General features: G+C 52.3%; 1 protein-coding gene across 14 annotated transcripts in view; it reads right to left on the bottom strand.

Annotated features, from left to right (window-relative positions):
* Positions 1–27,738, bottom strand: part of ERI3 (ERI1 exoribonuclease family member 3) — a 134,176-nt gene that overhangs the window by 13,988 nt on the left and 92,450 nt on the right. For 7 of the 14 annotated variants that reach the window (XM_054490806.2, XM_054490817.2, XM_054490841.2 and 4 more), the window contains one exon: positions 12,898–12,997. The exons of 3 other annotated variants lie outside the window; for them this stretch is intronic. In XM_054490806.2, the coding sequence (XP_054346781.1) occupies positions 12,898–12,997 (100 nt within the window). Of the gene's footprint in view, positions 1–12,487; positions 12,998–27,738 lie in introns of those variants that run through there. 4 more of the 14 variants (XM_063665484.1, XM_063665493.1, XM_063665481.1 and 1 more) reach the window with 1 other exon arrangement.

The raw sequence follows: 27,738 nt of genomic DNA, 5'->3' as shown, positions 1-27,738 counted from the left end.
ATGAGGGAAAGCTGGGTAAGGGATACATAGAAACTTTCCTACAAATGTAAAATTAATTCAAAGTAAAAAGTTTAAAAGTCAAAAATTAAAACCACCACCACCAGCACGACTTCCAGTGGCTCCTCACTGCTCTCAGGACTGCTCAGCTAATCCCCATTAAGTTCAATATTGCCACCTTGCCTGACTCAGCTCCCAATGCATCCAAACCCCTTTATAAAAGTCTGAGTTCTGGACCTGTTTACATCTCTGGTCTCATCAGTCCCACTCCCCTGTTGTACGGCCAAGTTCAGGCTCATTTGCACCTTGAGTTTTCAAGTCCTCAATTCTCATCTGGCTCATTGCCTTCACTTCTCAGGACCCAGGCTTGCTAGTGCTTCCTCTAGGTGCCTTCCCTCCATCCCGCCTTTGTGTTAGGAACCTCTTGTGTGTGCTCCCACAGCAGCCAATTCTCCGCATATGGTAACTGCCTCTCCTTCACCTCCTGCTAGACCATGAACTCTTTGAGGGCACAGATGTTATCCACAGAGACACTCAAGAAATACATACTGAAAAAAAGGAAGGAAGGACTAGAGGAAAAGAAAGAGGGGCAAGATCACAGGCAAACCTACTCCAGCCCTGACATTTGCCACCCAAAGCCTTGACATGCCCAGGCCCTGAAACTCTGTCATGGTCTTTGTCTCCAGCTTCCAAAGCCCTGAAGGTTTCAGACCCTTCCCCACCTCCGTTCCCTTCTAGCATCTTGGTTTCCCCAGGACTTCACTGTGCCAGGAGACTGGCTAGGACCTGAGCTCTCATCTGTCTGGCCAGCCTGTCCTGCAAACTCAGGCAGTCAAGAGTGGCAGTGGTGGTGCTGGGGCGCCCCAGTCCTAGCCAGTGATGCCCTGGAGAAAGGCCTAGCTATGCCTAGGGACTCTGGGAAGGGAGGATGCCCTTCCTAAGCCGTGTCCCACCTGGTAAATATTTCATCCTCAAGCTGCTCAGCTAATCCCTATTAATTTCAATACCGCCGCCTTGCCTGGCTCAGCTCCCAATGCATTATTTATCCCCTTTGTTTGTTTGTCGCTAACAGGTGGGCCCCAGCGGAGGCACTGACTGGGGACAAGCCCACTCTATCACAGTGTGGCTGTGAATTAATCATGAGGACTAATGGGAACCACCTCAGCTCCAGGCACTTCCCTAGCTGCCTCCCCCTGCCCTGGCACCCAGGGGTGGGCCAGGGCCATCTCAACTCAATTTAACTCAATTCATACAGCACATTTTATTTACTATCTGCCTACACGTGTCAGACACTGTGCTATGCTTTGGGGATATAAGCCAAATGAAACAGACATTTCTTGCCCTCAGGGAACTTACAATCTAGTGAGGGAGACAGGCATTAAACAACTTTCAAACAAATAATTTCTTAATTACAACTGTGATTAAATGCTATAAATGGGGAGAGCAGGGTGCTGAGAAAAAGTACACGGGGAAAGGGGGACTTGATCAAGTCTAGGAGTCAGGTAAAGCATCCCTGAGGAAGCAAACTTTAAGCTGAGCTCTGAGGGATGAGGAAGAGTTAATTAGGCTGCGGAGTGGAAATATGGGGCTCTGGGGGAAAATAAAGCCACATGGGAAGGTGATAAGGTAAAAGAAGGTGTGGCAGGTTCCAAGAGATGAGGGAAGGGTGTGGAGTGTGGGGAGCAGGAGGAGAGTGGCTTAAGGGGGGCAGGAGAGGGCAGCAGAGGACAGAGGCTGTGAGTCTGTGCCCAAGTAGACAGGGGACTCCCCCTAAGCCAACAAGGCTCAGAGTGGGGACACTCTTCTGCCAAAATGATTAAGCTGTCCTGATGGATCACCATGGAGCCCTCCTGAACACAGGATTTTCACTCACCACCTCCAAAACACACACTCCCACTACCTCTGCCGACTTGAGCAACTGGTGATTTCTTGATCTTGTGCTTGTGGCCTTCTAAGGCTGTCCCTCGTGCTAGGCCCACCTCCTCCAGGGACTCCAGGAGTCCTACTTGCTCTTCTTGCCCACCCTTGAGGTAGTCAAGAGCATTAACCCTCAAGTGGGCTGGTCAGGGGACTCAGGAGAGCGCCTGGCCCGGGGACTTGTGAGAAGACCTGCATGAGCCTCTCAGCACCCTGAAGGCTTAGGTGCTTCCATGGAAGAACAGGGCTGGATCTGGCACCTCAACCCTATGGTAGAACCAGGAACACGGCTGGCAAGATTGACGTGCCTCAGCCAAAAGTGCTCACTTCACCTCCCACGAAGGAGCATCTCTCACCTCTGAAGCCCTGGTACTGGCCTGGGAACCCAGAAGACCTCAGCAAACATTTTCTGAATGAATGACTGAACACAGGGAAGGCTCCATCATCTCCCACAATGATCTTTCCCAGACACTTCCCTCAGAAACTTTTCTAGAAATTTAAATAGATGACGGAGCAAATATGGGCCAAGGATTTTACAGTTCTTGCTTCCAGTGAGCCTGACAGTTAGAGGCCAGCATCAACCCCATTTTCAAGATGAAGAAACATCCCATAGTGAATGACTTACCTAGTACCGCTCAACCTTGAAGGCATGAGCCTTAAACTGAATGAGGTCAGCCCAGCTCCAGGCTCCAGCATATCAAGATATGCTCCCTCTGTGGGCATTTCCCCAGGAACCCTAGCTCTCTAGAACAATCCTAAAAGGCACCTGGTTTATGAACTAGGTACAGCTCTGCCAGGGCAGAGGCCTCACTGTGCACATGCTCAGGGTTTGGAATTCTATTCAAAGTGGCCACTTTGAAAATCCATATGTCTCCAGGCTCCCTGTACATCATGGTGTCAAGTCTTGGAGCAGAGGCATCCATCAGGGGCTCCCAAAGGCCACGGTCTGCATGCCCACATGCCTGATCCCACCCACGTGCCTGGCCTTGGCTCCTGGCGGCCGGCAGCACTACCTTGTCCTGTGCACAGGCTCGCTGTAGCCCTAGCCCGTCTGCTTGGCCCTGTCTTACCCTGGCCTTAGACTCCTCTGGTTGCCCTGCCTCACTCCTTCCCCAGAATACCTCCTCGGCCCTACGCGGCCTCTGCTCTTTTCTCTTGGAGCCAGGCAGCCAGCACGGAGGCAGCCTCCATAACTCGCTAACGTGCTGCCCATGCTGTTCTTAAAAATTTATGACTGTGCAACAAGAAAAATCCGGCTGAGGAGCCATCATTAGCGGTGCTGCCTCCCTCCCCCACCCAGAGCCACCCTCGTAAATTGAGATTTATGGCTGCGGCAGGCGGGGCGGGGGCGTGTGCAGGCAATGAGGATGTTGTGGGGGAGACAGGGAAAGACCAATGAGGCAGCCGCGGGGCCAGGGGCTCCCCCCTGCGGCAGCTCCGGTTTATCGCAGGCTGCAGTGATAATCCCTGCAGAGAGTAAGGGCCCAGCGCAGCGCTAGATCCCGCCTAGCAGTGGGACGGGACAGGTCGGGGAGGGGCCTAAACCAATCACCGGCTCCTTTCGGTGTATAGGGCCAGATCTTGAGGTGCCAGGTTCCAAGCAAAGGCCTCTAGGGAGGAAGCATCATCGTTGCGGAGATCACAAGGCCTGGCCACCGGAGTCAGCTTCTCCCACCAGAAGCATCTGGGTTGGGCTGACTGTCCTATCCCAACCCAAGAGTGACGGGGAGGCAGAAAGGATGCCTGAGAGCCTCCTCTCCCCTTCCTCTGGTAAGATGGGCCCATGGAAGGGATATTCACAGCGAGAGTATAGGACTGAACCCCATCACATAGCCTCCCCCCACAGAGGCCAGACTGGGGCTGAAAGGAAAAGGAGGTGATCCCACAGCCTGCATCTACCCTGCAGGAGGGAAGGAAGAGTCCCCTCCTCCTCCTCCCCTGCTCACTTAGCCCTGTCAGCCAGGCCATTATGAAATTGGGGTTTCATTTACAGACTAATTAAACATTACAGCTTGTTCACAATTACAACGCGGGGATGAGGGAGTAACTAATTACGGAAGAAATGAGCTAACATTTATCTCTGCTCCCACCCTCCCTCTCCCCACTGCTGCCCCCTCCCCCCCCAATCCAGCTTCCTCCCACTCCCTGGTCACTACCAACTCTCTAGGCTTATTTCCTAGGGTGGGAGACTGGAAGGGGCCTGGTAACCCCCAGCCCTGGACATAAGATCTAACTGCTATTCTTAGCTATTCTGGGAGAGGGGCTTAAGAACTCAGGGCCCCGTGGCAGGGGACAGTAGGTGCTTATGTGCAAGACCCTGTGGGTATGGCCTGTGATGGTATGTGTAGCTATGATATCTGGTGTGGGGGTCTGCTCTGGGGTGTGTGACAGTGCTGTGGGGCTGCAAGACTCTACGTTATCTCCATCTTGTGGCAAAAGGTCTTGATGTGACTGCTGCAGATCACTGTGTGATGGGATATGAGCGTGAATGAATCACGCCCTCAACCCTCAGCCCCAGGCCAGGATAGAAAAGAACTAAGCGGCTGCAGGAGGTGATGGTTAATGCAGGCCTGGGATATGGCCCCGAGAGCCCAGAGTCCAGAGCCCAAATTCCCGCTGGGAGGCCCCATTCACTCTCCTGCCTCAGAAGCAAGAGGGGCAGATATACCCTGCCCTGGGGCTCAGCTGGCCTGGCCTTGGCCTCTGGCCAGATGTTCCCTCTGGGGCCCAAGGAACCTCCTGGGGGCCTAGGGTGCCCCCTGTGGGCAGGAATCCTGGGGTCTGGCTGGCCTGCCGCAGGGTTTAATAATAGTAACAGTGAGTGTAAGCGTTTCCATCCTTCCTGCCTTTGGGCAGAAGAAGAAAGGAAAGAGGAGGGAGAGGAGGGAGAGGAGGGAGTGGAGGGAGCCGGCTGAAGGGAGGCTTTGAGGCCTCAGAACTCACATCAAACGGCAGGATCTGGGCCTAATTGTCTGACCCCTGCCCCTGCCTTCAATCAGCTCTGCGGCTCCCCGCCCGCCCCTTGCCTAACTAGCAGCCATGTTCTCCTCATTAGGACAAGCTCCCCTTGCACACGTGTCCCCGGACATGTCTCCAGCACTCCCAGCTCCCAGCCCTGCCTGGTGGGAGGGTACAGCAGGAACCCAGTTTTGGAGGGGCCTCTGGGACAGCTATACCCTCAGCCACCACAGCAGGCTGGCTTGGGCTACACCAGCCCCTCCTTGAGCTACATGGGCCTGGAGGCCGTGTGCTGGGACACACTCCTGCACTGGCTCAGCTGCTGGGTACATTCTGTCCTCTGTGTGTCCTTCTTGCTACAGCCCAACTGTCTCAGACACACAGCTCCTGAGAGCAGGGCCTATTTGATTCCAGTCCCCTTTGGCCTGGTTCTGCCTGGCTTGGGCTGGTTTAGCCTAGTAGGAGGTCTGAGTCAGGGTCTGTGTTCACAGGCTAGTAGCTGAATGAACTTCTCTGCCTACGGTACAAGGATGGCTCTCTTAAATGGATCCAGGCGTGGTGACATGTCGCGTGTCTGCAGCTGGTGGAATGGAAGGAAAGCAGTACTCACGGTGGTGAAGAACTCCAACCCTAGACTAGGAGAGATATGTTCAAATTCCTGCTCTCTCACTTCCTTGCTGAGCAGCAATCGGTCATGACAACCTTCTGGACCCTCAGTTTCCTCACATCCAGTAGAGATGACAGCCCTTATCACGGGGTTTGAGAATTCAATGAGAGAACAGATATAAAGCCCTCTGTACTAATACCTGGCCCTCAGCAAACGTAGAATGACACTGGTGTGATTCAGACCAGACCAAACAAATTCCCCTCTCTGCAGGCCACAGGCCCCACTTTGCCCAGTGGGGCCTAGGCCTGGTCAGTAGTGTCCAGGATGGGAGGAGCTAAGAGGAAGGGTCCAGAACCCTGCAGAAGGGTAGGGGCAGCCCCAGGGGGCACAGCTAATACTGAAGACAGAGCACCTATGCTGGAGCCAAAGCATAGGGAGGGATGTCCCACAGTACCTGCAGGTGGAAGGGCAGGGCCCAGCTTAAGGAATGTCAGCTGGCATTAGGTCAGATGGGGTAGGTCAGCAGGGCTGGCCCATGAGGTGTGGATTGTCCCATGAGTACTGTGGGCCTGAAAGGAGGGGCTGCTGTGAACGCCACTGGAGTGAAGGCTGTCTGTGCCGCTCTAGGGATTGATTCTCAGGGTACCAGGAACTGGGGGAGGGGCTGGCCTAGTCTGGGCCCTGACATTGTCTCTCACCTTAAACCAGTGGTAATGACTTGCAAATATTGATGAAAACACAAACTACAGATATTGTGTTTTCGGGGAGTGAAGGTGGGGAGAGGGGATAAGGAGGAAAATAAACTGAAATGAAGTCAGGTTATCTCCCATCTGTGGCTGCTCCTAATCCCCCAGCCCAAAGGAATCCAATGCAGTCCCTTATCTGCCCTGTCAATCACTCAATCACCGCCCAGTGCTTGGTGGGCACCGCATGCCCTCACACACACTCAAACACATGCTCACACATGCACACACACTTCACTGACTCTTGCTCTAACACTCCCTCCCACCCCCAGCCCATTACTCCTCTGAGTAGGCGCAGCCAGCACGCGGGTCCTGCCAGATGGATGCAATTTGCATAATATCAGCAGCGGAGGCTGCAAGATCACCAGGGGTCAGGGCGCTGACATCCCTGCACAGTCTATCTGCAAGTGCTAATTTGGCCGGCATTGATCTGTCTTTCTGATTTCTTTGTCATTTAAGTCTGCGATGGTTTGACAGGAGATACAGAGAGAGACAAGGGGAGGCGAGCACGGGGCCTGGGGCTAGGAAGGTGGGAAACAAAGATTGTACTTCCTGAAGAATCAAACACACATAACACATACATACATACATACAGCAGAACCTTCCTCCATCCATCTGTCCATCAACTCACCCATCCATCTAGCCATTCTTCCATCTATGGTTGCTACTGAAGAATAGTCTGGTGTCTGGCAAGAACCAATTCCTCAGATGTCTCTGGGGCTCCAAGGGGGTCAGCTCAGCGAGGAAGGAGCCAGCACCCTCTCCCCAGGCACTATCCAGGCAGGCCAGTGCAGACCCTGTCAATGACGGGAGAGTTAACCCTTCTCATGACCATCCATCTCCCTGGCTTCTCACTTTCTTAGGGCCACACCAGAAAGAACTGGATGGGAGGGGGCAGTAGTGTTTGGGAAGCAAACACTCTACTGTGCTCTGCCCTTCCCCATAAGGCAGCTGGGCTGACTCCTCCCCTCCCAGCCCTGAAGGTGGCCAAAGCCGGGGGAAGCGGGCAAGGTACCTCTCTGGGACAGATGGGGAGAAGGACATCAAGGTCTGTAGAGGCCTCACATGAATGCATCACCACTCAGGTCATCTGAAGCCCAGAAGACTTCATGAATCTCGCTGATTCTGAGGCTCTCTAGCTGAGCCAGAAAGTCCCACATCCTATCAGATCTAAATGCTACCTCCTAAACCCTCAGCCAAAGTCCTCACATTCTTCCTTGCCTTGAGTGCGGGTCCCCCACAGGAATGGGGACACTGCCAGGCTAGATGTCATGGAGAAAGGGGATGGGAGGAGAAGACTGCAGCTCTGGGAAGCAAGAACCCTCTGCAGAGAGGTGGACATGGTCACTCTGTCAAGGGATGCAGAGGGGCTTGAGGCTTCCCAGAGGTGCAAGGCCCCCTCCCCCAGGCCACAGTGGCTCTATCTTGGTACCACCCCCTTTCCTTGCCTATGGCAGCAGGAATAGGGTGATCAGAAGGAACTCCCTGCTGGGCAAGAGGGGAGCTGGCGTTTGGTGTGTGCTAATCCTGGGCCCGAGGTCTTCAGAGGGACCTGGGAAACTTCAAGGAGGGAAGGCAAAGCTGTACTGCAGACGAGCTCATTAGCCAGCACCCCCACCCCCCCGCAACGAGGAGGAGGGCGGGCAGCCCAGTGAGCGTGGCGGCAGAGGCGGCAGAGAAAAGGCTGTCACTGTCCTTTCTTCCTTTTGGTACAAGCGTCTCCCTGAGCCGACGATTCTCCCGCAGTGACACCTCTCACGGGCACTAATGAGATCCGTGTCACAGAGCTAATGCGTTCTGACTGGACTCTTGATAGACACCCCACTCCTTCAGGGGAGACCACAGGCCAGCCCACTGCCCCCCTGGGGCCCAGGCCCCCACCCTGCCACCTGCCAGACCAGCTCTCTTGCCAAACAGTTCTGGGTAGCAAGCTCTTGAGAGTCCACTTGGTTTCTGGCCATGCCACCTGTACCACAAGCCTCAGCGGGCTCCTTCTCCATCCCAGAGCAGAGGGGCCAAGCTCCTAGGCAGGACCACCCAGCTGGGCATCAGGGAAGGTTCCAGTTACTCTCCTAGCCAGCTGAAACCAGCAGTAGTCTGTGGGGCCTCCAAGTTACAATAGCAGGTGAGATTTTACTGACATTTCCTGTGCAGATTTCCAAAAAAGAAGGGAAGGAGGCCCAGGCCCTGCCCTTAGAGAACCCAAGTACGTAGGGCCAGATCATTATCTCTGACAAATTATAATAGGGCCCAAGTGTGTGTTTTGAACACTCACACTGGGAGGGCCAGGCGTGATTCCCAGAGGAGGTGGCCCCTGGAAGATTAGCAGAACTTTCCTGGGCCATGAGGTAGAGAACTGAAATCACAAAGAACCGTCAGGGCCAGAAGGAGGTCAGATGCCAACAGTTGCAGGTCCCTGGCTCAGGGTGACTGTAGCAGCAGAGAGGGAGTGGTGATGCTGCCTTTGCTTTCTTCCTCAGCTGCTGCTACCGAAGCTCTGTTCAGGCCTGCATGTTTCACTTGACACTGAGGGAAATGAGGGAAGCGAGCTTGCTTTCTTCCACATCGTCTCTATTGGTAGCGCAAAGCCCAATACCAAAAGGGTGCTTCATAGTTCCGCAGTGATAACAACACAGGCTCTGCACTCAGATGGGCTTGGGTTTGAATCCTGGCTCCTCAACCAACTGGCTGTGTGACCTTAGGCAGTTCACTTCACTGAGCCTCAGTTTCTTCATCTATAAAATGGGAATGATGATGCCTGCCTTCATAAGACTGTTGCGAAAACTGAATTAGTTAACATAAAGTGCTTCCAAATAACGTGAGTGCTTACTGCCCCTTTGCTGAAATGAATGAAGGACCACTCAGCAGTCCCCTGTGGAGGCTGCCCTCTCTCAGAGCCTGTGGTCCAAACTAAGGATGCTGACAGAGACCATGGGCAGCCCTGGAGTCAGCAGTTCTAGATGCGTGCAGGCCCTACTCACCACAACCTGCTCTGGCACCATGCTGTTCACCAGGCTCCCAAGGCCAAATCCGCTACCCCAGTAGGAAGTGCCCTCCCCTGACTATGATGTCACGCTGACAAGCCTCCAGCAGCCTTTCTGTCCAGTGCTGCACCACCTCCGGACCCTCCTTGGCCATCCCTAAACCTGACTTCACCCTCAGTCCCCAGGGCCAAGCCCACAACTCCATTTGTGAGCTCTGTGGGGGCAGAGCACTGTGTCTGCCATTGTTACCAATACATTTCTAGCACCTACCATGGTTCCTGATATATGGTAGGTCCAAGGTAGTGTGTACTGAATGAAAGAAAGTTTTACCTGGTGTCCTACCTCTATTTCCAGGGCCGATGCACTCTTGCTTACCTTGCTGCCCCTCCCCTTCAGCCTCCTTGTCTGCAGTCTCTCCTCACTAGTCCTTCCCCTACAAACTATGAGCATCCTCTGACTGAAGCCAACACTGACCACGTAACTCCCCTGCCCAAAACACTCCTACAGCTTTCCCACGCACAACCATCCTAGTAGCCCCCTCCCCTATGACCTGAGCCCCTTCCCCACACCCGTCACCCCAAGTCTGCCTCCGTGCTCTCTCAGCACCTCCACACCACCCATGCCACACCCCTGTGGCACTGCAGGAGGACTGAGCAGACCCTGGACATGGCTCAGCTGTGGGATCTGCAGCACCCTTGCCTGGAAGCCACCCAATGCTGCCTCACCCCCCCAGCCAATACACATACCACTCCCCACTCCAGGCTGGCAGCTCCTCACACAGTTAATTAGCACCATGTCACTAAGGACCAGGCTGAGTGGCCAGTGACAGGAGCTGACCTCTGACCCCCAGGGCTGGGAAGCAGTCCACATCAAACTCTTACAGCGCGACCCTTTTAGCACGCACAGTAACTCGGGGCATCGCCAGCTGAAGCTCATTAAAGCTGTCTCTTTGGTGCGAGGGCCATTAACCTCACTGCTCAAAACCCACGCCTCCCCTTCCCCGCCTCTCCCAGCCCAATTAATGCCCTGCATCCTCCCTCCCTTCCAAGCACCCTCACCCACACCTCAGAACCAGCCTGGAGGTGGCAGGGCAGCCCTCTTCATTCAAAGACTACAAAGATCAAGTGTCAAGAAGCCCAGTGTCCTGGGGAGCCCCTGGTGCTGGCAACGGAGGAGGGAGCCCCTTCAGCCCCACGGTGTGCCCAGCAATGCATGAACACTTTCCCCAGGGGACTCACTGAGCCTTCCCAACAACCCAGAGAGGCAGGTGGCACTGTCCTTCATCTAAGGTCGCAGGGTTCTGGGTGGAAGAACCAGAACTACTTCTGGCTCCAAAGCCCTTACTCCATTGTCACTCAGAGCCTTGGGCTGCCCCATGGGGCCCAGCCAGATAAAGAAACCTTCTTCTCTGAAAAAGGAGGGGATACCTCAGAGGTCCTAACCTAGGGTCAACAGGTGAACAGACAACAGGGGCATTGCTGAGTCTCAAGAAGCACAAAGAGTGGGAACAAGGAACCCCTTCTCACACACACACCCTGGGACAGATGATAGAAGGGGCACCCAGATAAAATATATGTGGTGTGCATTAACCCACGCTGTCCCTAGCCCCCAGCCAGTTCTTCCTTCCCTGGACCAATGCAAGTCTTCTCACTGGTCCTCTTTGGTTCCTCCCTTTCCCATTACTCTTTCATTGATTCATTTACTCACCTACTCATTCATTCAACCACCCGTATGCATTTATTGAGCACCTACTAAGAACTACTTTTGTGCAACACAAACTGCCTCACTGATTTTGAATCAGAGCTTTGATCACGTCATTCTCTCACTCACAAACCTCCTATGTCTCCTCAAAACTGCAGGAAAAGTCCACACCCTTTAACCAGGCATTCAAGGCCCTGCTTATGTCTCTGTTTATTTTCTAGCTGTTTCCTAACCCAAATTTGCCACTCCAGTCATGGGAAATTTCTTGTAGGTGTCTGAACTTGTCCTCGACACACTGGGTTTCTCATGCCCACAGGCCTTTCTACTGAGTCCTCCTATCTAAAATATGCTTCCCCCATTTTTCTGCCCAGCAAACTCCTATTCATCTTTCAAAGATCCCAATTCAAGTGTCCTCTTCTCTAGGAAACTTCCTGCTGACCTCCCAGGCACATTACCCCGCTGGGTTTGGCGTCTTCTCTAGATTGTTTGGAAAACATCTATGAAACATCTATGAGAGGGAACAGCAGTTATGGTGGAGTACCCCCAGTTCCCCAGGCCTGTTGGTCACTTCCTCTTAGCCTGAGCCCTGGGAAACCCTTGAGATGTCCCAACAAGAATATGGGGGCATCCCTCCTGGGGTGAGATGCCCCCATATCACTACCTCTTAGTTAAAGGTAACTGAAAAAGTAGAAGCTACTTGGCAACTGAGGAGAGGGAAAACCACCTTTGGGGCAACCCAGGTGTTTTCTATCACAGCCCTTAGTACCCTGGGTGGCAAGCACCTATTTCAGTCCCTGTCTCTTCCCAGGATGTGAGCTCACTGAGAACAGAAACTTCTACTCAGCATGCCCAGCATCCACAAGGCACCAGTGAATGTCTGGAATGGATAAAGGGTCTACTCTGAAGGAGGTGACTGGGTCCTTCAGTCCTGGTATTCTCTCTCCAGTCCCCCCAACAATGATGCGACCCCAAAGGCTCACAGGTTGTGGTAATGTCAGCACACTGCCCAGAGACACTCTGGCCCTCCCCACTTGGAACAAGGCCTATGCTTGGTCAGGTGCCCCACCTGAGAGCATCTGCATGCACACATGTGCATATGCAAACAAAATAAGATATACAGAACTGAACAGACACACCTGACAGATACACACACAGACTGGTAGCTGCTTCCACACAGACTCATGCCCTCAGAAAAATACAGATATACTGTTACACACTCCCCAACAGACATGTATAATCATGGACACATTATACTCTCAGTCTGACACAGAGACATACAGCTAAAGGTGTCACACATATGCAGACACACAGATACAGACAGGTAACATATTCATACTGATAGATCAGAAACTAACAGAGCCTCCAACTGCCTGGAATCATAGCCACTCCAGTTTCCTTCCAAACAAGAATCCCCTTGAGGGTATACCCCCATTTGGTACCCCAAGTGGCCCCCCTCAACCCAGGCACCGCTCAATGGAGGCTGCTGCTCCTGCGGGGGAGTCAATACCCTGTGGATGGAGTCATCGGTCAGAAGGACCCCGACTAATTAAAAGCTGGTGAGGTTTAAATAATTCATCTCCTTAACTCCCATTGATCGTCCAGTTTAGTGGCCACAGACTTGAAACAATATTAAACAGCCTCCTCCAACTCCATGGGGGGTGGGTAAGCTGACATGTCCCCACCCGCTGAGGACATTGCCCACTAGAGATGCAGCCAGTGAGGGGGGACCTTGGCCTGAGTCCAAGGCCACCTGTGACTCACCGAAAGCCCAGACCCCAGCCTCCTCCAAAATACCACTTTGAGTGGTGCCTTCCAGTGGTCCCATTCAGTAATTTTCTCATTCCACCCCCCTTCCGCCATCCCCCCACCTATGTAGAGAGCCCTGTTGGGGCACTGAATGAGCCATGGAAACTCTGTGTGCCTGGGGACTGGGGCATGCGGGCAAGGGACGATGGATGGAGCTGCCGGGGGAATATGCGAAGGGACTGACCAATGCCGCTGTGGGGCCGGCCTATGTGTTGCAGGCTGAGGCCCTTGTTCATGTCTAGAAGTCCATTCTTGGGCCAGCAGCCCATGGCGAAGCTGTAAGCCTGGAAGACAGGAGGCAAGTGGTTAACGGAGGCCCTAACCCTCTGAACCAACCCCACTCACAAGGTCTTCCCCGCACCCACCAAATCTTTCCAACAAGGAATCCCTCTCATAATGCCATCTCATGAGAGTCCCTTCTCCACCCAGGTCCTCCCCCGACCCAGCAGAAAGTCCCTTCCTTCTCCAGAGTGCCTTTTCTCCTGGGCTTCTCCCCATCTGAGTCCCTGGCCCTCAACGGGTGCCCCTCACCAGGACTCCTCTCTAAGGAGTTCCGGTTCACTAGGCTCCTCCTTCTCAGGAGCCCTCCTCTCACAAGGGCATACCTGCACCTTGCTCCTCTCCTGAGGATCTCCCCTTTCTGGAGCCCCCAGCACTTTGCTGGGCCTCCTCCTCACAGTATTACTGTTCACAAAGACTAGCCTCAGGCAGGACCTTGGAAACCAGTGCATCCAAACTGCACTCCACAGACAGAAATGTTGAAGTGAGAGCTGGCTAGCAAGGTGCCATGGTCAAGGTGCTTTTGACCACAAGCAGGCCAGGCTATGGAAGGATCTGGGAGCTTTGTGGTGGCTCAACTGAGGAGAGGAGTAAGGTCACTTGGTCAACTCAAGCAGCTGGGAGGGGAGTACATGGGGCGTGTGTGTGTATGTATGTGTGTGAGAGAGAGTGTGTATGTGTGTGTGTGCGTGGTAGGGGGAGCAGATGCTCTGCTGAAGGTCAAGTGCTCACTTATGCATATTCAAAGCGGCCACCCATCGATCTGTACTTAATTGTTTTCCTGGGGCTGGGGAAGGAAGTGCTGGGGGCATCGATCTGCTCAGGCCCCGGCACTCCATTGCCCCCCCCCCATCCTCTTCCCTCACCACCTGGCTGCCAGCAACCTCCACCTGGGGGGGACACATGGCAGGGCAGGGCCAGTGCCTTCCCTTACAGTCCCTCTTAGCCATGACTGACCTGATGTCACAGATGAGGAAACTGAGGCCCAGAAAGAAGAGACTTACCATAGGTTAGATCACTATGAAGTAGCCGAATAGGATTTAATTCTTGCTCAGCCTGCTAACCAAATCCTGGGCTTCTCCCGGTAGGCCTGGTAGCTAGTTGGGCCTTCAAACATTACCCATCCCCTCACTTTAGAAGTCCCTAAACACCAGGCTGCCCTTCTACCAGTGGCAGGACAGCGTACAGGGCAGTGGTCAGAATGAAGCTTGGGTGAGTTTCCAGAAGTTGGATAGGGGGTCCAGTGATGGAACCAAAGTGACTGCCAGCTGTGAGTAGATGAGCACTGCAGTGGTCTAGCCCTTTGCTAGTCCCAGGAGGTCTCCATCCCACTAACACACAGGGAAGAGGGCCCAGCACAGGGTCAGAAACACAAAATGGGAGGCGGCACACAGTGTCTGTGCCAGGGCCCAGGGCCCAGATTCTGTGTCCACCCTTCCTTTCCAGCTGCAGGAACCAACACTCCAGCCCCATGGGTACTAGGAGGCTAGGAGAGCGTGTACTTAAACCTTAGCACCCTCTAAAGCCATTCTCCTTGACCGCAGAGGTACCAGCCACAGCCCAACTTCCCAGCCAGCCTTCCCCCACCCTTTCCCAGGCCACAGCTGAACCCACAATCAGGGGCTGAGTGTGAGGCTCAAGGACAGGGAAGAAGATGCTGGCCCAGAGCCCGGGCAGAGCTGGGATGGAGGCAGTGAGGGAAGCAGCCAGTGGGCGGTGCATAGCCAGAGGAGCCGCTGAGCCTGGTCAGGGCTGAGGCTGGAGCACAGTGGGCCAGAGAGCAGTGGCGGCCGCCTTTCAAGTACTTTAAAATCACTTACAAAGGCCGGATTAAACGATCAGAAATTCCATTTAATAGGACAAATAAAGAAATAACAATCTACTCTATCAGCCTGGAGAAGGCGAGCTGGATGGGTTTTTTTCCCCTCTAAAAAGGAAAAAGAGAAGGAAGGGGGAAAAAAGAAGGATAATGTGTGTTTACTCAAGCAAAGAAAAAAATATTTAAGTGATGTCGGGGAGAAGATTGCAGTAACTAGTGAAGAATAACATCGTCTACTTTGCTGTCAAATCACACCCGAATTTCAGTAATAGATTCTCGGCTGACACTCAATTCAATTCGAAGGTGATCCTGCTTTATCCCAGCCCATCAAATATTAAACACTTGCATTAGCAGGTGCTGCCGCTTCCCGGCTTAAAGCGACGGGTGGGCGGCAGGGCTGCCGAGGCCCCTCTGCTCTGCTTATGGCTCGGGGACAGGGCAGCTCAACGTTATCTGCACATCATCCTGAGTCTTACGGCAGCTAAGCAGGAAGACCACTTCAGATAACATTAGATGCTTGCCCCGCCGCGTCACCGTGATTAGATTATTATTGTAATTATGACTCCCCAAGATCTTCCACAGACTGGGACGTGTGAAAGGGGGACGGAGGACAGCAGAGCCCAGGAGGGCCAGGCTGGACCAGGGAAAGCTGGGCCCCTGGCAGGAAAGCGGAGGTGCCAGGCAAGGCGGCAACCCAGTCCCGCCTGACGGATGCCTTTCAGGAAGGGCAGTCTGGCTTGTCAGAGCGAGGGCAAGATGAATTGGCATCTCCACTGTGGCCACGGGTGTCATGCCACACAGTTTCATATTCCCAGATAAGGCGTGATAACCAATTGCTGCCATGACATGGCCTCATCCAGCACTTCCTCAGGGGGGGCATGGGGCGGGGGAGGGGGTGGCGCATGCACATGGGTCTGCCAAGCTCCTAATAAGAGGGATTTAATTTTTACAAATGCTGCTTCCAGCGGGACCTTCACATACCAGCCAAAGTCCAAAATGATATTAAAAACGGTTAATTAAAACTGCTCTCCCTCAGCCTGGGCTCTCCCGCTGTTGGCCCTGCTGAGAGCCCTGGCACGGCTTCCCCAGGTACTAACACATGCACCTGCAGAGCCTAACCTTCAGATGTGACCACCAGCCTCACGGGGCCACCCTAGGCATAGTACCAGGGCCCAGCACCTCATGCTTCCCCCAGCTCCTGCCATCTTGGGTACTGCTTAGGCACAGCCAACAGACGCAGATAGCTGCCCACAAAACATAGGTGGTCCCACAGCAACCTGTGCTCCTGCCAACATATGGTCTGGATCCTCACACCTGCTACCCCTCTGCACCTGTAGTCATCTGTGTCCACCACTCACTTTTAAAGCCCATGCCTCTCCCCACAAGATATGCAGGCCATGGAGTGGCCCAAGCGCACATATGCTGGCATGCTACAAATGCATCGGACTTGCCCTCAGGTGACTGCCACCCTTCCATTACTTGCTCCCTCCATTCGCCCTCCTTAAGAGATTGTATCTGTCTACAAATCTCAGCAGAGACCTTCCTGGGAGTCCCGATCAGGGTGAGGTGTCATGGGCTAGGTCTCAGAGATTCCAGCTGAGGAGCCAAGGCTGGCACTCAGAGACCCATCAGAGCAGGAGGATCAGTAAGGCTGAGCCCTTTGGATTCCCTACAGGGGCCAATGAAGACAAGCAGATCCCGGTGAGATTGGAGGAGGCTAGGAAAGCTTCCTGGAGGGAGTGGTACTGGCAGGCTGGGACGGTTTGACAGGTGGCAGGGGAGTACAACATTCCAGACAGAAGGCACAGCAAAGACAAAGGAAAGTGGCATGAGCAAGCACAATAAAGGCTTGGGTGTGGCTGGGACAGCCAAATTAGAGAGGGGAGCCACATCTTAAGGCACTGCCTCTCAACTCTGCATACCTGGCAGCAACATGGCATCAAGGGGCCTTGTGTCCATCTCTTTACTCCTGCTTGCTCCCTCTCACTGCTCCCTTCCCTCTCCTGCCAGCTTGGGGGAATGGGGGTATGGGGCTCAGAAGCTTTCTGATCTTGATCAGTGTGGGGCAGGAATCTGCTTTAAGAGCTCTCTCCAAGAGCTTGTGCCCGAGCCTGTTTCCCAAAGCTGCTTCCAAATCCTCTGGGTGCCACTTCTTTGGCTGCATCTCTCTCAGCCATCAGGGTCCACCTGCCCAGCTATGCACAGTCAGCACCTAGCCCCTGGGGTTCCCAGCCAGAGGGTGGGGCAGGTAGGAGGATGACTGAGGAGCTCCTGAGTCCTGTCCAGGGCAGGTACTGATGCGAGCCACAGGGACAGGTGGAGCTGGCTGAGGTGAAAGATGCTGGGCCTACCAAGCCAAACCACCTCAGCCCTGTGCCAGGCAGGCATGCAAGCTTCCCTTCCCCTGGGCTGCTGCAATTTCCATGCGCAGGGAAGCAGGTGCCGAGCTGCTCCCGGCTGGCTCTCCCCTCTCGTGGCTCTGCCCGCCTTGGCTGCTGCCCCATTAGCTTAGTGGCCAGCCATCTGCGACGGGCCTGCCGCATAGCCCTGCTGTAGGCGCGGCGGGTGGCCCCCTGTGTAACAGGGAGCTTTGCCATTAGCGCCTTTAATATTCTGACACCTCAGCACAGCCTGCTATTACATGCAAACGCTGATCGCCCTGTGAAATTACATTGCTGGGCCCGCGAAATGGAATCGTGTATAATCAGCCTCCTCCATGCACTGTCAGTCCCATCACAAACACGGCGCCCGGCGGCTTATGGGGGCTTAGCAGCTGCGACAAGTGTATTGGGTTTAATAGATGAAGTAGCCCTCATCAGCTGCAGCATCAGATCCTTCAAAGAGGAAAGAGGCCTCAGCAGCTGCTACGGTGTCTCTGCCCACCCATATACTACCTACCAGGACCCTGAGAGTGGAGTGGACACACAGTGGGAAGGGCTGTGGTTGGGCTAAACCACTAGAACCCAGCTCAGGCTGCAGACAGAATAGGCTGCTCTGCAACTTTCAGAAAACCCAGAGTTTCGAAGCCTGTGCTAGCACATTCAGCCTATCCAGCCCACCTAGAGGTGAGGAGGAGCAGGCCTTTAACCATACCTCTGGATGACTTGTCACCCTGCAAGAGATTGCTCAAGACTAGGAATCAAATCAAACCAACTGCCATTCCCCTAACCCTCAACAGAGATGAAGCTGTGATGGTGATACTCCAGAGGACAGGGAAGAGAAAGTCTGGCAGACACAAATACTACCTAACTCTCTATCCTGACCAACACTTCCACAGCTGGCGAGCCAAATACCTAAGGCCACAGGTAAACACTAGGCTGGAGTATGCCACATATACTTATGGCACACCCAGCAGCCCATGCCTCATAGAAAGGCTCAGTTCTGCCAGCTATTAGCACTATAACTTTGGATGAGTTATTAAACCTCTCTGAGCCTCAGTTTCTTGTACTGCGAGATGGGATGACAGTACTTTCCTCCAGGTATATCTGAGATCACCCAGGACTACTCACTCCCACTGCTACCTCCAGATATTCTTGGTGCCATTGCTCAAAATGCACCTTGCCTTTGAGAATACAGTTCCCTCTCCCTTTCCCAGGGAACGCTTTTCCAGGTTCAGCCTAACACCAATTGTGGCAGAGTGTATTTTCCTGTGATGGGTTGCAACACTATCTCCCATCTCACACGCTTTTCTTTCACTGTGACTTTGACATGCCTACCATCAAGACTAAGTCTCTGTCACCATCCCTGCCCTTCAAGACTACTGCAAAAATGCTTAGGCAGCTTCCACCTCAATCACTGGAAAGTTTCCCTGCAGTCTGGGACTGCTGTGTTAAGTAGTGAGACTGCCTCAAGGTAGCCATGCCGTGAGGAAGCCCAAACTAACCCATGCAGAGAGAACACAGATAGAAGCCATGAGACTCGGTGAAGAAAGAGAGAGGCCCAGCCAGCCCCCAACTGCTCTGACCATTGTACCAGCTCTAGCCACTGCCTGACTATATAACCACACAAGAGATCCTGAGCCAGAACCACATTACCTATCCCCTCCTGAATTCCTCAGTCACAGAAACCATGAGGGATAATACAGTATTTGTTATTTTAAGTCACTAAGTGTCAGGGTGATCAGTTATGCAGCAACACTAACTGGCAAGCCAATACCTACTCACTCCTGGATATACTCTGCAGATGTCTTCAAATGCTTTCCTGCTGCTTCTAGACTATTCTTCCTCTCCCTCTGGGACTTCATTCCAAATCATCATCACTCTGGGTAACTTCAGTATCTACAAGATAACCCAGCCATGGATGTTGCCTCTCAATTTCTTGACTCCCTGTGCTCTAATGACCTTCTCCTCTACCTATTTCAGTCATCTTTCCCCACAGCCACCCCCTGAGCCTTGTTATCACCCAGAACTGCCCTCCCTCTGAAATCTCACAAGGACGAATTCCACTCTGGCCCCAGCCTTCTAACCTTCTAGCTTTTGTTTGCTTTCTCCCTCTGCTCTTGCTTCCTCCCAGCCCCCGCCCCTAGTCTGTCTGTCCCCTTTTTGGGCTTCAGTACTTTTCTACTAAGCCTGAACCCTTGAATCTATCACTTCAACCACCCATCCCCCAATTTTCAACACCCTGCCCACTTGTCCTAGAGCACACCTTTTCTGGAAAACCCCAACCATGACTCCGTTTCTCCACACTTGCTCTTGAGCTCAGCAATGCCAGAAAAAGTAATTCTTATATACAGAAAATGGTTACTACAGATCCAAGACCACACAACCTTAGCAACCCTCAATGGTACTCACCAACCCTACTTCCTTCCTACTTTCACAAAGATAATAAAGCCACTAGGCAGAGCTCTTTCTGCATGCCCCTTATCTACAAATGCATCTGCATCCTTCCCCACCTGCTCCTTCACCTCCCCTGTTCTAACAGGGGAGACACTACACTTCTTGTCTAAGGCCAACCCTGTACTTGTGCTTTACAGGCCATCCTTTTCCCACCTCCTCAGGCCCTTGCTCCATCTAGTATCTCTTGTCTTTCTAAATCCTTAACCTCCTCTTCTCTGCTGGCTTCTTCATTAACATTCAAGCATATGCTTAGATTTCTATCACTTTCACATAACTTCTCTGTGTCTTGGTTTCCTCTCTGTAAAATGGGGGTTATAATAGTTCCCACCCCATAGAATTGATGTGAGGATTAAATGAGTTACTGTCTGTAAAGTGCTTAAAACACTGCCTGGCTCTCTGAAACCTATGCTAAGTTTTAGACTATTTTTAAAGTTCTATATGCATTTCACATCCTATCCAGCTACTGCTGTTCTCCTGTTAACGAGCAACTTCTCAAGACTGCCTCTACTCCCTTCCTCCTTCACTCCTTCACTCCCTGCAGTCTGGTCAAGCTGCTGCCTTGCTGCCCCACATCTGTGGACAGTTTCAGATTCTTACCTGCCTTCGCCACTTTGCAGACTGCTCCATCTCTGAAACCCTTCTCCCTTCTTGACACTCTACTCAGTTTTCCTAGCTCTCTGCCATTTTCCCCACAATCTCCTGTATAGTCTCCTCTGCTTTTGGTCATTGTATCTGTGTACTCACCCACTCTGCACTCTCCCTTCCTATTTTTTTTCTACATGCTACTACTCTCCTTGGGTTCCTTGGGTGATTTCCTCAAGTCCATTGTCTTCAACCTTTCTAATTTCCAAATCTGTATTTCTTACCCCCACTTGAGTGTCAGACATATATATTCTATTGCCTACCTCGAATCTCCCCCTGGATTTCACACAGACACTTGATTCTCAATATGTTTAAAGCTCATTTCAACATCTTCTCTTCAAACTGCTTCTTCTTCTGGGCTCCCAAATTGCAGTGAAAGCTATTACCATCTACCTGTCTACCAGGCCAGAAATGTGGGGGTCAATCTTGATTCCTTCCTCTTCCTTACTGCCCACCAAGTCCTGGGATTGCTGTTTCATGCCTTCAAGACTTTGATGAAGCAGTTCCTTCAGCCTGCCTAGAACGCCCTCTGCCTTCTCCCACATTTTGTCCTAATTTGAACACACACTCCTCTTTCAACATTCAATTCAAAAAGTACCTTCCTTTATAGTCTTTCCTGGCTCATCCCTCCTTTAAATCCCCCATACTGTGAATGGCATCTGTAACATGGATTTTTGTCTCCCATTATGCTGAGAGGTTCTTGAGGGGGTTGGGGGGTTGTATTTGCTGTCTCTGAGTAGTCTCCACTGAGAAAAGGGGAAGCGAGAGGAGAAGTGGAGAGGAAGAAAAGACATCTCTTCAGGTATAATTCTACCAAGCCTAGAGGCCTGGTTTCCGGAGCTGCTACTCCTGCCAATCCTACCCAGTCTCCTTCAGGAACCATAGCTGTTCTTGCCCAGCAGAACAGCAATGGCCCACCCCACAGCCATTCTTGGAACTGGGGGCTCAGTTGCCTGTTTTAAGGAAGAGGGAACTGTTGCTGTCCCCTCCTTTTCTGTACTCTCAGCCTATATATATCCCCCAACCCATTCCTCGGGCCCAGCAGAGGCTTGACCCGCACAGCTAAAGCAGCAAAGGGATGGACACTTGCATCAGGTGACACAAGCCCATCCTCCCTAACCCCAGATGGCAGTTCTGTTGTGTGTACAGTGTTCTCTGGCTACCAACATACTTCAGGGGCCCCAGAGCTGCTGCTGCCTCTCTTCATCAACGGAACCTGAGTGGGATAATTATCGTCTCTGTGTACTTAACCTTACTGCTCACTGCCTCCAACGCGATGGCTGCCTCTAGTGTGCTGGGCCACCACTACAGCAAAGGCAGGGGCTATGCCACAGGTCTAGGTCCCACAGCATTTGGTACTGGGGGTCCCGGGAGTGGAAGACAGCTACCAGCTCAGTTTGATCCCAAGTATTATGGTCCCAAGTATTTTCAGGTGGAGTTTTCTCTTTCTTGCTCCCAGATTTCTTGGCTTCACTGCTGAGTCAGAGGGGCCTTGGGGACAGCGGAGTTTCTGGGTTGAGAATAAGATAAGTAGCTCCTGAACCATGCTGCCTCAGTCCCTGCAGAAGAGGGTGGCCTGTCTGGGGCTCCACGTGCACTGTCACAGAGTCTAAGGCAGCAGGTCAGTCTGAGCCAGCTGCCCAGGGTGAGAGCTACATTGTGAGTTCTTTGTTTTCATTACAATTTCCTCTCCCACCGCTTCTTTTTAGCCAGCCCTTTCCTCCCCGGGGTGCTGGGGATTGAATGAAACACCACCCCCGGCTCCAATAAGTGTATTTCAATTACATCTGTCACTGCATAACGATATAATGATATATCATGTGATATTAAATCCATGGTAATCATATCAGAGATTTTTTTTAATCGTGCACTAATCGCATTATTACATCTCTATAATTAACAACAGGAGGTATGGAAATTCAGTTAAGGCAGTTGGCTCAATGTACTCCCCCCAACCCACCCCCATCCTAGCTCCCCCAGATCAGGACCCGATCAGGAAACAGGGACTGCAGGGCACTTGCCAGCTGGGCCAAAGCCCCACTCCCAGTGCCTCAGTCATGGGCAGAGCTTTCCACATCCAGGGCTGGCAGAGACAGTCCAGGGTGCTGGTCCATCTTGTGGTTCCTCAGGAAAGAAGCCTGGGGCAGAAGCCAAACAGAGAGGCCCAACTACAGGGCTTAGCTGGGGCCTTCCAGACTTCCCACCACTGCTGCACCAAATCATCTCCACGTGGAGGGATGTCACCTTTTCTTTCAGCAAGGCCCTCAAAGGCGCTTGTAAGGCACAGGGGTGAGTTTCTCCCTCACGGCCTCCTGCGCCAGAATTCCCTCTGCTACTGCTACACACACACCCTCCCTCTAACCCAGCCCTCTGATGGCTCCTAACAGCACCAGGTCCAGCAGCTGTGATGTCTCTGCCTCTTGGTCCTACCGCCCCTGGTGATAGCTGACCAAACCCAACTCCCTGGGGCCATTCCTCCCCAATCCTCTCTCAGAAGCTGGCCCTTCATATCATATAACAAGTGAGTTTTGATAACCACTGGGATGTTCCTCCATTTCCCCAAAACAGTGTAAGTTCTTATGTTCTCCCACCCAGGCCTAGATGGAGAGAGGAGGGGCTAGGGACTGCAGCTTGAACTATGTCAAATGACCCTGTCTCTCCCACCCCCCTTCCTGATACTGAGCTATTAGGGCTAATCCCCTCAGGGGTGTCAGAACCAGTCTGCAAAGCAGAATTCTGTGTTTCAAGTCCAAAGCTTTGAACCTGGCATGTAACTAGTCCTCAGTAAGGGGCAGGCATTTTGCTAAGTTTGACTCTCAGAAGTTGGACAGGCCTGAAGATAAAAGAGAAAAATCATGTCCTTTTTCCTAATAAAAAGGAGACACTAATAGCAGTCAGCACTTAGACAAAGCACTTTAAGTTTCTAAAGTGCTTTCCAAATTAAAATATAATCCTTTATTGAGCATGTGGCACTACCGCCACCACCACCCACCCAGCCACCCCTCACATACAAAGGTATATGCATGCTTGCACACAGCATACACGCCTTCACTTTCTTTCCCCCTGGGAAAAAGAAGAAGGGTGTTCAAAACATTCATCCCAGATCCCCCTCCCTCTTCATTAGATTGTTCATGTAACACCCATTTATTGAGGAACTACCATGTGCCAAGCCCTGTGCTAGGTGCTGGAGATACACAGATCAAGCAGACCAAGCCACTGCCCTCAAGGAGCTCCCAGGCTAGAAGGAGAGACATGTAAACATATTTGCAAAACAACACTGAAGGAAATCAGCAAGAAGGACCCACCTGGCCTTCAGTGGGCCATAGGTAGGGCACCCAGGGAAGGTGTAGGCTAGGAGCTCAGACCAGCGGTCTGAGCTGAGACAGAATCCTAAGAAGTAGATGAGTGGTACAAGAAACTAAGAGTAGATAAGATCACCCAGGAAGAAAGTAAAAACCTTTAGAATCAGATGAAGCCCTTCTCTTCTCTGATGTTTAGAGGGAAAAAAAGGATGAGAAGGTTGAAATTCCAGCCTCCAGAGCTAAGGCCCAAAGAACCTTCTCTTTGGGGTGCACCCAACATCCTGGCTCCTGTATCTTCCTTCGTCAAATCAGTCTTCACTCTACTGTAATATGATGGAAGAGTGCAGGCTTTGGAATCACACTGACTCATTCACAACAAACATTTAACGAGAGCCTATTACATGCCAGGCTATATGCACATATATAGCAACAGAGCACAATACCGTCCTCAGAGAGCTTCCACAGCTTTCTCCAAGAGACTTAAGCTCAAAGGAACTGTAATAAAGGTTCCAACAAGACACATAAACTTTTATAATAGGACAGAAAAGGGGAGTCTGACTTAGGTGGGGAATGCTTCCCTGAGGACAGGTAAGTAGAAGCTGGCTGGCTGCCTGGCTGGCTGGCTGACTGACTGGAGGTGGGGTGGGGGAAGGGCAGAGGTGGGGTGACTGGGGGCATGCTAAGGCCTGGAAGGAATCAAATCAAGGCCAGAGTGCCTGAGCACAGAAAATCAAGCATGAAATGTGGCTGATGAGGAAGGCAGGAGATGCAGCCCATGCAGGACCTCAAAGGACACGGTAAGGGCTTTGTACTGTTTCCTAAGGCCATTCAGGGGCCCTCCACTATCACGCTATGTGATCTTGGGGTGCTCTACCAATATGAAAAGGTAGTTCCAGCCAGGCACAGTGGCTCATGCCTGTAATCCCAGCACTGTGGGAGGCTGAGTGGGGAGGACTAATTGAGCCCAGGAGTTCAAGACCAGCCTAGGCAACGTGGCAAAATCCTATCACTACAAAACACACACACACACACACACACACACACACAAATTAGCCAGGCTTGGTGATGTGCACCTGTGATCCTAGTTACTAGGGAGGCTAAGGTGAGTGGGAGAATCCCTTAAGCCCAGGGGGTTGAGGCTGCAGTGAGCTGTATTTGTGCCACTGAACTCCAGCCTGAGTGACAGAGGAAAACCCGATAGATAGATAGATAGATAGATAGACAGACAGACAGACAGACAGACAGAAGTTCCTTTGCACATCTACCCCTCCTTATTCCTAAGGGTAGCCAGACCTGGGAAAAACTAATAGAGAACCAAGATAATAGATCCTTCTAGATTTTCCATCTAGAAGGAGAGGAAGAAAGTACACAAGCATTCATTCACTGAATATTCACACGTTCACTGAAGGCCTGCCAGAACCCAGCAACTCAAACAGAATCACATGTAGACCCTGCCCTCAAAGAACTCACAGTCCTTTGACGGGAAACAGACACAGAAACCAGTAACAGCCCGTAACTGTGATACAGTGAGTGGAGAGAGCCACAGTAGGGATTGAGAGAAGGAAAGTTCTCAGGACCAGTGGCCTCTGGAGCCCAGAATGGTGTGTGTTGCTTCTGATCCTGCCTCACTGCACAGGCAGCAACTGGTTGGCTGGGACAGCATGACCCACACAGACTGCAGATTGAGCAGGGGCAGGAGTGTGAGGAGGACCCTAAGCCAAGGCTCCTGGGAAGGGGCTGGAGACCAAGTAGCAGTGAACCTAAGCCTGGACCTTCTGGTTACAAAGATGAAGGTTGAAAGGACGTGATCACAGCCACAGAGGAAAGGAGAGAGGCCCATTGTATAGACTCTGGATGGCTAGAAGGGGGTACCTTTAGAAATAACAACAGAGCTTGGATAAAAAATAATTTCAGAAATGGCAACTCTAGCCCCTGGGTCTCAGTTTCTTCACTGAAAAATGAGGGACTTAATTACTGGATTTCTTAGGTCTTTTCTTGACCTGAAATTCATCAGATCTGAGGTACTTCATTCAACTCCCTCACCCCCACCCCAAGAGTCAGGCTTATTTCTGCCCCACATGTTTGCTTATACTATATTTCCCCACCTGGAATGCTCAACTTCCCTTCTCCAAATCCTGTCTGCTAGGACACTACCTTCAGGAAGCCCTTCATGATTTCTCTTTCCCACTCCTCCATGTCCCACCCTGACCTCCACACCCATTTCTCTCAACAGCACTTTGCTTAATCACATATTACATAGGGTCTGGTACTCTTACCTGATTGGTCTAGGGATTGTTTTTTTATCACTCCCTGACCCCTGACATCCATTTCTTACAGGTCCTAGAGGCAGGCAGGTGCTGTTCCAGCCTGAAGTCTAGGTCCCCATTCCCTCTGCCCACAGTCCTTTGAGAACTCGACAGGCCTCGACTTGAAAAGGGTGCTAAAAGCAATGATGTCTCCAAGTGCGATGGGAGATATTTGTGTCTGCTTTACCCTTGGCTTTTTGCTCCGGTTCAGGTAGGAGCGGGGTGGGCCGGCTGGCAGATCTGAGAGCGCGGCACGCCCCAGCGGGCAGGGCGCACAGCGCGGAGGAAGGCGCGAGTCAGTCTGGAGTGCTCCCCATTTATCAAGCTCACGCAGGCCGCCAGCCGAGCGAGTCTTTCTATCATTACACCTCTCAAAATCCGATTCATACCACTAATCCTGCCTTCATTCTCCCAGATTAATAACATCTCTTTCAACCTTCACAGTGTGATAAATAGACAAAGAGAGAACAAAAGGAGAGACAGAAGAGAGAGAAAGAGCTGGAGCAAGTCCCCATAATAGAGAGAGCTGAGAAAGAGGAGAGGGAAAAAAGGAGAGCGAACGAGAGCAGGCAGCGGCCAGAGACTGCAGCTACCTTAGAGAGCCGCTCTGAGGAGAGCCGGCGGCTGCGCCCCGCTATGCGCTCTGCTCCGTCCCCAAAGAGAAAGAAAGGCTCGTTAACAGCTCCTTCCTGCCTGCACTTTTGTTCAAATTCTTTTCTTCCCTTCCAATCCTGCTCTAGGTCAAATTCCAGTGAAAATGAGTCTCCTGGCTTTCCCATCTACTCCCAGCTTCCCAACCAGGCTCAAGAACCCACCTGGCCCTTGGCAGAAGGGCTGGGTCTGGGTACAAGACAGGGCTGGGAATGGGTGTGGCAAAAGCATGCCTAAAGCTTTCCCAGAGCTGTTCCCCTAACCTGAAACCTCACCCTTTTCCTGCTCTTTCAGCAGAACAGGAAGGGAACAGAGTAGAGGGAGGATCTGCTTGGGGTCGTTCCCGAAGGCTCTGTCCTCACATCTTTCCAACCTTAGGCTCCAGACAGTGCAATCCAAGGCCCTCCACCCACGGCAGCCCAGCCAGATGGTGAAAGCAGGTGTCCCTCAGGCTCGCTAAAGCAGAAGGTGGTCCATGTCTCCATATTATAATGGAGAAGTGTGACAAGGACAATAACCCCCACTGGGCCCAGCTCCACCCTAACCAACTGATCTCTGACACTTGCCCTCTCTGCCCCATGCTAGGCTACACTTGTCTCCACAGCACACTCCCCATCCTCCACAGAGGCCCAGTTCAAGGCCCCCTTCTGGATGCCCATCTGAGCTCTCGCAGGAGAATTCAATTACTCCCTCTCTGGAAATCCAGCAGTTCCATTAACCTTCCTTCTCTGGGCTCTGGAAGGCAACACCATTTATATTACCCTGTAGAGATGGTGTGCTTCTCTCACTCCCCTGGGAGTCTGTCTTCTGAGTTCTCTATCTCCAAGTCCAAGCTGCCCATGGCACAGCACTTCCATCTGGGCACCCACGCCTTCACAATCTAGCAGAGTGGGGGAGGCGGGGCTACACCAGGCTCTCAAGACTACCCTATCCCTTGGCACGCTTGCGGCAGGCGTGGGGTCAGTGGGGGTGGCACAGGCAGAGGGAAGGCCCGCCCTGCCCAATCCAGCCTAGTGGGAGGAGCCTTCTAGAAGTGTCAAGGCTTCTCTGAGGACAATGCCTTGTGAGGTACAGGAAAGACCTAAGCGGACCTTCAGCAGAAAGCTGGTGGCCTGGTGGTCTATTTAGAGCAGGTCCCATCTAGGGAACATCTTACTGACTACTCTCCAGATTCTTTCCTCCCAAAAGCTT

This window comes from Pongo pygmaeus, chromosome 1 (assembly GCF_028885625.2).
Source record: "Pongo pygmaeus isolate AG05252 chromosome 1, NHGRI_mPonPyg2-v2.0_pri, whole genome shotgun sequence".
Classification (NCBI taxonomy): Eukaryota; Metazoa; Chordata; class Mammalia; order Primates; family Hominidae; genus Pongo; species Pongo pygmaeus.
The sequence above is the reverse complement of the archived record's forward strand: the minus strand, read 5'-3'. Positions and strand labels throughout refer to the sequence as shown.